This window comes from Enhydra lutris, unplaced genomic scaffold (assembly GCF_002288905.1).
Source record: "Enhydra lutris kenyoni isolate GAN:26980312 unplaced genomic scaffold, ASM228890v2 scaffoldscaffold6, whole genome shotgun sequence".
Taxonomy (NCBI): Eukaryota; Metazoa; Chordata; class Mammalia; order Carnivora; family Mustelidae; genus Enhydra; species Enhydra lutris.
In genome coordinates, this window is record NW_019154090.1 from 27442399 (window position 1) to 27456887 (window position 14489).

General features: G+C 53.4%; 1 protein-coding gene across 1 annotated transcript; it reads left to right on the forward strand.

The window, feature by feature from the left end:
- The first annotated feature begins 1454 nt into the window (after positions 1-1454).
- On the forward strand, positions 1455-12835 carry LOC111141701 (family with sequence similarity 110 member A). The gene is made up of 2 exons (XM_022494469.1): positions 1455-1707; positions 11390-12835. The coding sequence occupies exon 2, from the start codon at positions 11481-11483 to the stop codon at positions 12366-12368; it is 888 nt and encodes a 295-aa protein (XP_022350177.1). The 5' UTR covers positions 1455-1707; positions 11390-11480; the 3' UTR covers positions 12369-12835.
- Positions 12836-14489: the final 1654 nt, after the last annotated feature.

Consider the following 14489-nt stretch of genomic DNA (forward strand, 5'->3'; position numbering starts at 1 on the left):
TTCTCTGTCTTTTACAATCACGGGATCCTCCTTGCCTTTTGTGACTGCTGCTGCCGACTGGTGTTGTATATGGCAACCTAACAGAACAGCTTGGACTCCTGCTGGATCCAGACAAAACTTAGTGTTTTCATTTATAAAATGAGAACAATAATAGAATCCCTCCCCCCCCCCACATAGTAATGAAGTCAAGTGAGAAAATACGTGTAAAGCTTTGAGCAGCCCAGTCTAGCAGAGGGTACAGTTAGCGCCATATCTGATACTTAGCTGCCTCTCACGGATATAGTCAGACTCCCTGTTTATGACGGTATCTACTCTGATCTGATTAGTGCCCATGCCAAAAGGTGCAGTCATTGTTAGCTACTGGTATCTTATTAGTCCCTCTCCCCCAGCAGCCCAAAGTATGTATATAGTAAGTGCTCCATCGTTGACAATCCAATCAAAGAATGAAAGTCACCATCTGGATGAGAAAACAGAGGTTGGCTCCAAATTCAACAATGCCTTAGACCCAAGCAGTGAGTCACAGCTAAGAAATGTCCTCATCTCGAAGGGTACTTACTTATTCCAATCCTTTTTAAAACTTTTTTTTTTTTCTTGACATATTTAAGTGTTGGAAATTGGAAAATCCACAAAAGCACAAAAAAGGAAATGAACTGCTATTATAGTTTTACACAAATACATGTGATGTTACAATTACATATTTAATATATAGTATGCTATGAAACATACTTTTAAAAAGCTTTCTTTGCATTTCCCTTATACTTTAAATATCTTTAACTACATCATTTTTAATGACTGCATAACATTCCTCATCAGGAAGTGGGGATAATTAAAGGTACCTATCTCAAAGGGTTATGCCATGAGCACTGACAAGAGTTATGTCATGCGAAGCTACCTGGCATGTAAAAAGCTCAATAAACTTAGATCTTCCTCAGGATGGATTGAGCTAACCAATCTTCTTCTGTTGAGCATTGGAGTAATTTCCATTATTTTTCTAGGGTGAATATTAATCTTCACTCATATCTTCAGTCATTTCCTTAGTAAAGTTCAGGATTGCTGGATATGCACATTTTTCAATTTCCGACTGTGCAGTTGGGAGAACAGAGAGGGAAAAGGGCTAGCCCGAGCTCACACAGCGGGCCTGCAAAGGCGAAATGGAGACTAGCTGGGGACCCTAAATGGTGCCTTATCCTGTTGGGGACCAGGAGAAAGTCCTAGTCAAGGGAAAAAACTAGGCTCCTGAGCTGCAGCGGCGCGGGAAGAACAGGCCAGCGGGGCTGAGCTGGGTTGTGGGGAGGGAGGAGAGGACAGGCAGCGGCTTAGGGGGCTGAGCTGGGCTGCCGAGGCGGGGCGCTCACTTGCCAGGCCAAAGCTAAGCGGTTGCCTGGCAACCCGGGCGGCGCGGCGTTCGAACGGAAGCGACCAACCAATCAGGATGTCCGGGGCAAACCATTCCGGCGCCGGGGGTGGGGAAGCGGCAAGCTCACTTCCCCTTCCTCTGTGCCCCCGGGACCTCCGCTCTGGTGGGGGCCTTGGGATAGTCAGGTGCCCCGGTTCATTTCGGGTGCGCACAGCATCTCAAGAGGCCTTTGCGGGTCCCCAGCCCCCCCGAGCCGCTTTGGGCGCGGCCATTCCCAGCCCGGGTCCGAGCTGTCAGCCTCTCCGAGACCCGCACCGGAGGAGCCAGGACTTGCCTAGCTACCGCTCCAGGTGAGGGGGCGGGTGGACTGGCGCCCGAGCCCAGGTCTGGGGAGGTGGGGGCTTCGTTCACCGTGCGCCTTTTGTATGCGTCCTCTCCGCGTCGTACGTGCGGGGAGGCGGCGGTACCCCATTTTACGGAGGAGAACGCTGAGGGGCAGAGAGTGAAGTGTTCTAGCCCAGCGAGGTCGGCTGGAGAATCCAGTTCAGGTCTTTCTGCTCTACTTCGAAGTCTCCAGTCTGGGTAGGTCTGTATTTGTCTTGAGAGACCCAGATGAGCAACTGGTGGTCAGTTTGTCAGCCGCTTAGCCACAAGGCTGCTAAGCCCCGGAGCCCTGGCGGGATCATTTCCCTCCGGCTCCGCTCCCGCACCGTCGCCTGAACGCCCCTTCTGGGCACGGGCTTCTCTTCTCCAGAACGCCAGAGGTTGGACTCAGGGCTCGTTTTTGGGGTCCTTCTGCCCAAGGGGTCCTGAATCTCAGTGCTGTCTCTCTCAGGGGGCTGTTCTGGGTGGGGGAGCGGGGTGGCGGCGGGGGTACGATCCCACTGTACTGACATTTCTGGGCTAAATGCTAGATGGGCAGCGGGTGCTCTGGTCCTGGGGCCGCTGTTAGATTCTTCTGATCTAGAATTCTTCAGATTCTGGGAATCCGCCCCAGGGTGGGGGAATGGGTAGAGGCAGCCATTCAACCTGAAGCGACTAGTCCCCAGAGACTCTGGAATTGAGGAAGGGGCAGCGACCCCTCTGCCTGGAGCATCTGACCTAGACCAGGCCCTGCCTCCTGGGGGTGCTCTGGGAACTCAGAAAGAAAATAAGTCTTTCATTTATTCTTTCAACAAATATTTATTGACTTCCTATGCCCTGCCATCCCCCTTGTCTCTACTATTTCTCTCAGTGGCATTTACCCATCCGACGATGTGCTATGTATTTCACTTATTAGGGAGTTGATTATCTTCCTCCACTGGAATGTGATAGGAGGAGGGGCTCAGGTGAGGCCCTTGCCTCCAGGGCAAAATTGAAGGGTTCCAAAACCTCTTATCAAGATAACTAAAGCTAACAGTTATTAGTATTTTTTAAAAGATTTTAGAGAGAGAGAGAAACAGAGATAGAGAATGTGTGAGCAGGGAGGGGGGCAGAAGGAGAGGGGAGCCCAACCCCCAGGAAGGGGGCTCAGATCCCAGGACCCTGAGATCATGACCTGAGCAGGAACCAAGACACTGTCGCTCAACCGACCGAGTCACCCGGGCAATGAACAGTTCTTGACTATTTGCTGTGTTTTCTGCTGGTGGAGATCAACTTGCATGGCCTCTGTAGAACACAGTACAACGTCTCTCTCATAATCACAAGCACATACCCAGCCCCACTGACCCACTTCTTGGCAACACAAGGTGCAGTGACGCCCCAGGGTGGTTTGTCATGGGGGGTGTCTGGACGCACACTGGGTGGTCACCAGCAGGGGCTGACGGTTCTTTATGGGCTAAGGTACCCCCACATATATTAGGGAACAACCTATATGATTAAGTATATTAATAATAGATATTAGAATTAGTAATATATTAATATTATTAAAACATGTATGGTTGAGTAAAAAGAACAAGGTGGAAACAGTACACACAGCGTGTTGCCATATGTGTAAAAAAATAGAAAGAATATATGCCCATTATTGCTTGTATCTACCAAAAATCTCCCTGGAAGGACACGCGATTGTCTAGTTACAGTGGTGCCTGCAGGGTGGGGAACTGCGTGGCTAGGGACTGAAGTGGGAAGGAGTTTATTTTTACTTCATTCTCTTTATAGTTTTTGAATTTTGAGTCATGGGCATATAGCACCTTGTTAAAAAAATCATATATATATAATATATAAATGTATAAATTATATATGTATGATATATATATTATAAAAATCATTACAGATTATATATTTAATCATAAGACCACTGTCCTGTGATCTGTCCTTGACTTGCCGTGTGACTTTGGGCAAGTTTCTTCACATCTCCGGGGCCAAGATAAGATGGTGAGCTCAGGCCTGGGCAGAGGGCAGTCCAGGGCAGGAAGTGGACTTGCCCGTGCGTCTGCCCCAACCTCCACCTTCCCCATCCTTGTGAACTGGGCCCTTCCCTGCAGTGTTGCATGTGGTTTCTCTCTGTCTCCACTGCAAGTCCCTTTGTCCTCATTTTGCAACTTCAGGTACAAACCGAGGCACAGATAAACAAGTTGGTGGAGTTGGACTGTCCGTCAGCCGACAGGAGATCAGCACTGGGCAAGGTTGACTACAGGCAGGCCGGGGCATGAGTGTCTGGGGAGACTCCAGAAATAGCACGGGGCCTGGCGTGGGCCTGGAGGATGCCCCGCTGGGTGTCTCTGACCCGGACAGCTGGGCTGAAATCAAGCTGGCCTGCCCTATTGGCTGGACCCTCCCTGTTGCCTGGAGCCTTCCTGATCCTCCTCCAGGGCAGGTGAGGGCCTCTCTGTCTCCACCTAAGTCATGGCCTGGCTTCTGCTGAACAGAAAGAAGCAGCAGATGGAAGGAAGGGGTTGGGGTGGGGGATTGCAGAATGTCATGAAAATTCTAAACATCGAAACCACGCCTCTCGCCCCCTCAGTGAAAACTAATCACTAACACCCCCTGGGCACTTACTGTGTGCCAAGTCCTTTCTAAGCATGCATGCACTTAATTTCCTTCATTCTATGATGTCAGGTAGTTACCGCTGCTTTTTTTCACATCTTACGAAGGGAAACTGAATGCAAGAGAGGTTTAGTAACTTGGACCAGGTCAGAGCAGGAATGTGGATCCGGGGGTTCTGGCTCCAGTCTGTGGACTCTCTTTTTCCTTTTTTTTTTTTTTTTGGAAGAATATATAGAACATAAAACTGAGCATTTTAACCATGTGTAAGGTACAGTTCAGCGGCATGAAGGAAGTTCACGCCATGCCCAGACCTTACCACCAGCTCCTCATTTTCTCTTCCCCACCAGTACCTGGAAAGCACCTTTCTACTTTCTGTCTCTATGGATTTGACCACTCTCTGTGCCTCATGGAAGTGAAATCATACAATATTTGCCCCCCTCCTTTTTTTCCTCAATATTTGTCCTTCTGGGCCTGACTTATTTCACTTAGTATAGTGTTTTTGAGGTTCACCCACGTTGTAGCGGGTGTCAGAAGCTCCTTGCTTATAAAGGCTAAATAATATTTCAGCGTATGTTCATCTCACATTTGTCCATGGACACTTGGTTGCCTCTACCTTTGGGTTATTGTGAAGACTCCTCCTATGAACATTGGGGTTACCACATCTGTTCAAGCCCTTGGTTTCAGTTCTTTGGTGTCTACACCCAGGAGTAAGATTGCTGGGTCCTATGGTAATTCTTTTTAAATTTTTCCTAACCACTATGCTGTTTCTACCATGGCCGTGCCATCTTATATTCCCACCGGCAGGGCACAATTTCCAATTTCCAATTTCCAATTTCTTCATATCCTCACCAACACTTGGTATTTTCTGTGGCTGTGGGTTTTTTTGTTTTGTTTTGTTTTCTGCTTGCTTGCTTATTGTTATATTGGTTATCTGGATGGATGTGACACGTTATCTCCCTGTGGTTTGGATTTACATGTCCCTAATGATGTATCATGCTAAGCATCTTTCCACATGCCTATTGACCATTTGTACACTTTGTTTAAAGAAACGTCTGTTGAAGAGGTCTTGTGTGCATAGATTTATAAGCTCTGAGAGAACTGGGTCAACATTCTGGGTGGTGAAGTCTTCACCCAGGAGCTGGGCACTGCAGAGTCCTATTTTGGTGGTGTTTGTCATGCCCAGGCTGGGAGACAGGCACTGTTACCAGTCCCGTTTTATGGTTGGGGAAACTAAGGCCTTGGAAACTTGACTGTCTTGCCCAAGGTCTTGTAGCTAATCAGAGATGGAGCTGGGATTTGAACCCTGATGGGCTGGTCCCAGAGTCCATGCTTCAGAGGCGGCCTTGGGACTGGAGTTGGGGAAGGGCATTGTGGGAGCAGATACTGTGTGTGCAAAGGTTTGGATGTGATGTCTCCAAAGAAAGAATACAGCTCATCTAGAAGTGGCCAGGGCCCAGCTTGAATGGGGGTGACTTGAGACTGGAGGGGAATGTGGAGAGAGATGGGGGAACACCTTTGATGTGATTGGGGGTTGGCAAGAGGCTTGGTGCTAAAGGGCCTTGGTCTTTGAAGTGGCCTAGGTTCCAGGCCTGCCACTTAATCAGCAGCATGCCCAGCACACACGTGTGTTCTTGGTCCCTGGAGGATGAAAATACAGAAATAGGAAATGAGCAACTGATAAGTGAAGACCTAAAATGACAGGGTGGGATGAATGTGTGGAAGGAAACAACCAGGTGAGAGAGTTGGCAGGAGTCTCAGGGTAGTCAGGGAGGCCTCTCTGAGGAGGTGAGACCTGAAGGAGATGAGCTAAGAGGTTCTAAGCAGAGAACAGATAGTACAAAGGCCCTGAGGCAGGAAAGACCTTGGCGTGTTCAGGAACAGCAGGGAGGGCTATGTGGCTGGAGCAGTAAAGGCTGGAGATGAGCGGGGAGTAGAGGGCAGGGACTAGATCCTGGAAGGCCTGAGGACCAAGTGGAGAGTTTGGGTTTTATTTTAAGGTGATGTAGAACCATAAGAGATCTAATTTCTGTGGGGAAAAATATTGCCATCTTGCCCCCATTTTATAATTGAGGAATCTGAGACCCCGGCCCACAGCCAGGAATGCTTCCTAAGGTGGCTTCTCCCTCTGGGGCCCAGAGAGGGAGGCAATAGCATCATTTGGTGAGTGGTTGAAGCCCAACACTGAAGTTTCTGTCTCCTCCACTTCCCTCCACTCCCCCAAACCTGCTCCTGGGTTCGGATCCTGGCTCTGCCATTTACCAGCTGTGTAACCTCTGGCAAGTGGCCACACCTTACTGTGCCTCATTTTTCTCAGCTGTAAAATGAATGTAGCAGGAGTACCTCAGGGTGAGTGTGGGGATTCGATGAGTCAATGTATATAAAGAGCTTAGAACAGTGCCAGGTACAGAGAAAGGGAAAATTTCTTCCCTATTAGGAACATGTTATTGTTTCTTTGCTGTTACTACTATTATTGCCTAACTGAGCCCTCCCCCACCCCCCATTTCATCTCTTTCCCATTGTTGCCTCAGTAGAGGGCCAGGCAGGGACCCAGCAGGGCATTGTGGGGAATGATGGTCTTGAGGCTCGCCTCCTCATTCCCCTAAAATCAGGCTCCAGGGCCTGGAGGAGGCCTCAGAGCTGACTCACTCCCAGGGGGAGGAGAGTTGTTCTCTGAGTCACTTCCCGTCCCCTCACAGCCCTCCACCCCAATCCGGGTGCAGCCCCCACTGGCACAGACATGGAACTGGGCCCTCTTTGGCTTCCCCTTGGCTTGGGCCCGAGGCTGGTGGGCCCTGCCTTCTTTGGGCCTCAGGACCCCCATGCAAACTGGCCCAATCAAGTGTGCCACCTGAAGTGACATAATAGGGCTTCCTTTGGCAGAGGAGACAGTCTTGGCCCTCCCAAGGATTCCTTCTTGAGTGTTGCAGTCTTCTCATCTGTAAAATGGGGATTAAAGAGTTCCTCCCTGTGCAGGTGGTGGTGGTTGGAGGAGTGGGTGGATGTCCAGAGACTTACAGAAGTATAGTGCCTGGAACTCCAAAATTCTGGTTATTCTTATTCCTCTCGCTGTTGTTACTAATGTTCACAGCTTGCAGAGTTTCTGTCTGCCCTCTCAGACGGTAAGAACTCCCACTGACCTGGCCTGGAGGGTGAGACTCCCCTCACTTGGCAAAATGGAGAGCCAGAGGGGTCCAAGCAACCTGCTCAGGGACACACAGGTAGAAAGGGGTGGCACGAAGGCTTCGTCTAGAGGGAAAGTGCCCAGGTCAGACTCCTCAGGGTGACTTTGGGCCAACTGGCTCAGCCTGTCCCAGCCAGGTATTCGATTAGTCAAATGCGAATAATAATAGAGTTCACCTCACAGGGGTTGTTGAGAAGATTAAAATGGGTTAATTAATACCAGGAACAGCACTTTCTCGTGCCTGGCACAGTCAACATTATCGCGGGCATTGAGGCTGTGGGGGAGGGGGCCTCAGTTTTGCCCATCTCCAAGATAGGTGCCCTTGCCCGTGCCAGAGGTGCGGCTGCGGCCAGTGTGGCTATTGGGGGGCGCGGCCCCGGCTCGCGGGAGAACTTCCTGGGGGTAGAACTGGGTCTCTGCGACGAGTTGAGCCCTTTGCCGGGGCGCCCGGGCTCAGGTTCCCGCCCCTGCCTGGCTTTCGTTCTTCCCCTCCGGGTGATACCTGGGCCGGCGGGTTCACCTGCTGGGGACCGGCCGCCGGAAGTTGCGCAAAGGCGCGTTACCTGAGCGCCTGGTGGGCCGGGCCGGAGGAGCGCTCCGTAGCCGCGCGCGCGCAGCCAGGTATGTGCGGGCGGGTGGCGCCGGGCCAGGTTCGGGGGGTCTGCCCAGCCACCCCTCCCTTGTCGGGGAGGCGGGGGGTAGGGCAGGGTCTCACCTTCCCGCCTGGGCGAGACCGCAGGAATCCTGCCGTCAGCCCTCTGGCTTAAGAGCCAGGACGACCCGGGCTCAGAGAGGGGTGGCGAGCGGCCAGGGTCACACAGCGCGCCGGCGGGCTCGCGGCCTCCTCCGCCTCTGGGAGTCTCCAAGCTTGCCCCGAAGTGGGGCAAGGCAGAAGCCAGACCGAGGATCTGAGCTCTCTCAACCCCTCAGGCTGACTCCAGGGAAGCAGGTGGGAAGGGGGTATGGTGACAAAGAGAAGGGCTCACGGTTGGCGCTCTGGGGGCCCTTTGTGGGTAGCCTTTGAAATACGTGGGTGGGGCGTTGGCGATGAGAGGAGGCCTCAGAGATCGAGGGGACTGGGGACTGGGACCCCCGCTTTAACTCGAGGGAACCACTACACCTCTGTTTGCCCACCTTTGAAATGGGGCTTAGCAGATCAGTTTAGGATTTGCCTCTGTCACGTGCCTCCTTTGTCTGTGGCTCCGGCTCCGACAGGCTGAGCGTGCTTAGAGACCCCTGCTGGGCTGGAGTTGAGGGGGAGGTGGGCGGAGAGCGCAATCTGGCTGTTAGGTCGTCAGAGTCATCAGAAAAACCATGAGCCCGTTCTTGGAGCGCAGCCTTTTTGCCAGGTGCTGGGAAGGTCCTCGACCTGTTTTATCTCTCCATCCTCTCGGAGACCTGGAGGCTCAGATCTATTTTTAACCGTATCCCAGATAAGGCACCCGAGTGTGTAGTGGGCACAGCTGCTGGAGCAGGGCACACTGCGGGCAGGTGGGCGAGCTGGCCAGTGGCCCTCTAGCCAGGTTTGGCTCCTTGCGTATGTCCGGCCGCGGGGGGAGCCCCTGCGGCCAGCAGGTCGGTCCGAGGGCGCAAGGTTTCTGCCCTGGCCCTGCCCATCTGACCTCCTTCTTCCTTCTGTTTCCCCGGATGGTGCCCGGGAGGGAATTGCCACCGCCAACGGGTTGGACGGGTTTGGTAGGCGGCAGCGGCCACGGGGGTGGGGCAGAGTCTAGTTACCTCGACAGGGCTCAGCAAGGCTGCCTTTCCTGTTAGACCCTTCCCTCCTGAGGTCTCCTGGGGGGTTGCTGGAGTGGGGCAGCCTTACCTTCCCACTTCATCCCTCTTGCCTTGGGAGCAGCTCTGGCTCTGGGCCAGTAGCCCCCAGGGTTCTAGTAACTTGACATTGCTGCCACTGCAGAGGTTTCAAACTGGGGACTAGATCTGTGTGGGGAGAGCAGATCTGTTTGCAGACATGTTTGTTTGCTCCATGCTCTGCGCATGTTTTAAAAATTATTATTGGATTTGCTGAGATTTAAGAATCTGGAGTGTTTGTGCACATCTGGATTTCTAGCCTCCTAGCACATTCCATACCTACCAACTTGGACCCATGTACCTACAGTGGGTTGGATGTGTCCCTCTGTGGTTTATCCAAGGTCTTCCCGTTCATGTTTTGTCCCCATGGACACTCCAATTCAGTAACAATTTTTCGAATACCTGTTATGTGTCGAAAGCAATGTCCCAAAACAGATTCAGTGAGTAAAACAGACAAACCCCCTGCCTTCATGGAGCCGATACTTTAGGGGAATGGGAAGAACAAAGAATAAAGTGACATGAATGCCACAGATGAGTGCATTAGGCTTCATAGGAGTTTGTGTCTTTTTTATCGGCCCTGGGACTTAGGATGGTTGCTTCTCTAGTCTCAGTTTCTCCCAGTTGTAAAATGAGATGACAATGACCCTTCTCACAGGCTGTTGGAGGATTCCAGGAGAGGATGTTGTCTAATGGCTAGCACACAGGAGGGATCCCTGCCTTCCCACCCCAGTCCAGAATCCCCTCCTGTCATTCTGGGTGACCACATGGGGCTGTCTATACAGGTTTCCAATACGGATGGAAATCTCTTATCTGCAGTCTGCTCTATTGACCAGTATAGTGGCTGTTGAGCACTTGAGATGTGGCTAGTGTGATGGAGGAACTAGAAGTGTAAGATTTTATTTGATTTAAAGCTAAGGTGAATAGCCATATGTGGCTAGTAGCCGTTGAATTATACAACACAGGTGTAGATGACATGTCCTTTGGGGGATTACCTAAAGTCCTCCTCTTTCATTTTACAGATGAGAAGTTTCAGGACTTGGTTTATGGGTTTTCTTCTGGCCCATCTCTGGGAGAGTTGGTGAGGGGACACTGTGGCTCCAGCCCTTTCTTAGAAAAAGGACCAGGGCTGGTCTGATGCTTGGGGCCCAAGGCCTTGATGCTTAGTTGATCATGTGGACACTTGAGCACGAGCACATCGGTGTGGGCCCCCTTGCCTCTGGGTGCCCATCCTCTGGCTGCTGGCAGATCCAGAGTCTGCTGGATGCTCTCAAGCAGGGTTGTGTGATTGTGGGCTTTTCTGGCTTCTCTTGGAACAGCATAGCTCAGGTTCTGGCTGACATTTCTAGCGGACAGGCCTTCTTGGATCACTGTGGGGCTGGCACCGAAGTCCCATCCTGGAAGCTGATGAGTGTCTGGACTTCGCTTGGGTAGGGGGTGGAGATTTTCTACACTCCTCCTCCACCAGCTCTACTGCTGTGCCTGGGGCTTGGCATGTCTAGACGGGTGAATAGCACCGGGCAGCTTCCTGGCTGGGTAGGTAAGGGTGGGAGGTGGTACCAGGTTCCCTGGGGGCAGTTTAGGCAGTGTGTGGGTTGGAGCCCTTTCTCTGGGTCACCAGGTGCACCAGCACCTCCCTGCTTGGAAGCAAGGGGCCAGAGCCAGCAACTTGGGGGTTAGCTTAATCAAGTTGGTTGAGTTCCCTATCTGCAAAATAGAGCTGTTAAGGGGACCCATTGAGGTTAAGCTGGCTGGTGCCCAGTGTACGGCATGGAGCCCACTTTCCTTCCCTTAAAGCGTGCCTTGCCCTGTCTTTTCTGCCCATGCTACTCACGTCTTTCTTCTTTGGTACTTCTCATTTTCTCTATGCCTCAGCGGGGCCTAGTCCTCTGGGAAGGAGGCGGGGGTGTGGGTGGAGTCACAGGCCCCTCAGTGGTGGTTTTCTGTCTGCTGATTGGCTCCCTGTGAATGAGGGGGCGTGGCCATTACCTTTTAATAGGGAAGGCTCTTCAGCCCCTTTCAGTCTTGGCTGAGCCTTTGTCTGAGCGTGCTCAGCCTCTTTCTTTCCTCCCTTGTAGCAGTTGCCAGCATCCAGCTGCCTACTTTCTGGATCTGTCTCCGCATTTCTCCGGTCTCCTCAGACCAAAGCCCTTGGGGTATGTAACAGCCATGCCTGTGGACACACTGACTCCGGGATCCCGGGACACATCTGCCCTACCTTTCCGCCTGCGGACCAAAGTGCCTGGCTACCTGCTCCGGAGGCCAGCAGATGGTGGAGCCCGGAAACCTAGTGCTGTGGAGCGCCTGGAGGCTGACAAGGCCAAGTATGTCAAGAGCCTGCACGTGGCCAACACCCGCCAGGAACCTGTGCAGCCCCTGCTGTCCAAGCAGCCCCTCTTCAGCCCTGGGACTCGCCGCACAGTGCTCACACCTAGCCGCCGAGTACTGCCTGGCCCTGGCCGTCGGCCCCAGCTGGACCTGGACATCCTTAGCAGCCTCATCGACTTGTGTGATAGCCCTGCGTCCCCTGCTGAGGCCAGCCGTACTCCTGGACGGACAGAAGGAGCCCACCAGGCGCCCCCAGCCAACCCTCCACGCCCGCCACCTAGTACGGCTGCTGTCCGCCGAGTGGATGTCCGTCCTCTCCCCGCCTCCCCTGCCCGGCCCTGCCCATCGCCAGGCACTGCCCCTGCCTCCAGCCCAGCCCGGCCCCCAGGTTTGCAGCGCTCCAAGTCCGATTTGAGTGAGCGCTTCTCCAGAGCAGCAGCTGACCTGGAGCGATTCTTTAACTTCTGCGGCCTAGACCCGGAGGAGGCACGGGGGTTGGGCGTGGCTCACCTGGCGAGGGCCAGCTCAGACATCGTCTCCCTGGCCGGGCCCAGTGCCGGGCCTGGCAGCTCGGAGGGGGACTGCTCCCGCCGTAGCTCTGCCACTGTTGAGGAGCGGTCTCGGGAGCGTGTTCCCTACGGTGTGTCGGTGGTAGAGCGCAACGCGCGAGTGATCAAGTGGCTCTATGGGTTGCGGCAGGCACGCGGTGCCCCCACCGCGGAGGGCTAGGCCTCCACTGGACTCCGCATTTGCACAGGACACATCCAGGAGAGGCAGCTGGGCTCTCGACCTCTTCTGCATCCATTCCCTGGCTTGGGACAGACCAGAGGCTGGGTGGTATCTGTCTGTCAAGGACTGACCCTGGAGAGGGTTGCCTGTTGACCTTGGGCCAACCCCTACCCCTCACTTGTAGGGGTTTTGACACAAGTCCTGCCTGGTTCTTCTCCTGGGTTTAGATTTGGGGCACTCAGCCTTCTCCACTGAGAGTGAGGGGCACTGTCCACCGAGCAGTTCTGTTTCCTTCTTCCTTGGCCTCTAACCTTTGCTGACTTCCTCTTCCTTTCCCAGCGGGCCCTGGTTCCCTGGGAACTTGCTCAGGGTGGGGGCAGGGCCTTGGCCACCTGGCCTAGGTGGGTAGACTACAGGAGGGACTGGTAGGAGTCTGTACTGCTCTGACTTCCTCCCTTTGGTTAATAAACACAAATGCTTGTTTTTCAAGGCCTGGGTCATCAGACTCTTGTGTGTTCACAAGGGGAAGGGGAGGGAGACGTCTTGGATTAGAATTCCATAATTGTTCATCCTGGGATTTGGGGATGGGTGTGGGGCACGAGGTCAGTGGCTGGCCCAGCCTGAGACTTGAGACGTGAAAGGGGATTCTCATAACCCCTCTGGGTGGCCTGAGGGCCTCCTTCATAGGGGAGGAAACTGACTCTGGCTACAGAGTGAATCCAGATAGAGCCAGGACTGAGGTCTGTGTCAGGAAGGGGACCTGCAAGGGGAAAAGCTGATGGCTGCATGGGTCATTCCCATTGCTGCCCAGGAAGCTCAGAGAACACAGAGCCTGATCTGGAGGTGCCACAGGCTGTAGACTGGGGTTGGAAGCAGGGGGTCGACAGCACAAAACAGGTGGCCTTGCCTCCAAACCTGGGTGAGCTGGGATAAGCCAGTCTCCCTCTCTGGGCCTCAGGGGCTGGAGGAAGGGGAAGGATGGCTGGCACTGGGCTTTGAGGTCTCAGCTCCTCCCTGTTTCCCTCCAGGCAGGCTCCCTGCTGGGAGATGCCACCCTTGGCTGGTAGTACAGCTCGGGCTAAGGCTGGGCACACAAAGAGCGAAAGCCTGGGTGGCCTCTGCCCACCCTCGAGGTGGGAGTGGGGAAGGGCTGGGTGGTGCTTCCTCTCCCGCAGGCTGTGTTGGCTGCAGCACTCAGAAACAGGAAGCTCTAATGGGGGCCCTTGTGACAGGTTTGATGTAAGTTTTATTTTAAGCATAAAGAGGAGATTTCCTTTGGGCTGTTGACAAACATCCAGGTCAGCCCAGCTGTTTGTCTGTCTGTCTGACAGTGTAGTCAGGCCCCCAGGGGATTGGGTTGGGCCTCGGTGGTTCAGGGAAAGGGGAAACTGGGTTATAGAGGAGAGTGGTGTTCAAGCTCATGAGAATGGAATCCACCCCCTCATGATACAGATGGGGAGACTGAGGCACAGGGAGGGCCATAATCTGCCCACAGGCACCCAGCAGGTCTGACACCACAAGCGTTGAGCTTCCTGGTCCCCAAGTTAAAGGAGTGATGGGGTCAGGAAGGATAATCTGGGCTCTGCAGAGGAGACGTCCTTTGAGATGTCAAGGACCAGCTCCTTCTGGCAACCTGGCCAGAATTCTGTGCTAAGTAAGCATTGCCCCTTCACGTGAGCTGCCAGCACCCCAGAAACCCAAGGGGTTTCTTGATTTGAAATCACAGGACTGGTGGGGATGGGCCAGGAGACCCCTCATTCCTGGAGGAGGTTGAGTCCTACGTGCAGACCTTTCACACTCAACCTGTCACTGAGTCTTCAAGGTGACTTTTGCAGGGTCTGTCTGAGAACAGGAGGGGTAGTGGCTATATATCACAGAGAGGGTCTGCACTCTAGCCTGGGGTCACACCCCATAGTCAGGGGCACTCTGCCTCCCTGACTCTCCTCTCTTCCCTGTCCTGGGTCCTGGCAGCCTTTCCTGCTGTCACTTTATTGAGCATCTGTTGGGTGCCCAGCAGTAAGACAGACATAGTTCCTGCTATGTCTGATGGAAGGGGATGGGCAGCCAATCAGCAAACACGTGGTCACATATTGTGGAGAAGCGACATCTGCCCTAAGACCA

Coding starts and splice junctions, on each gene's coding strand:
- LOC111141701 (XM_022494469.1), top strand. CDS start 11,481: ATGCCTGTGGACACACTGACTCCGGGATCCCGGGACACATCTGCCCTA.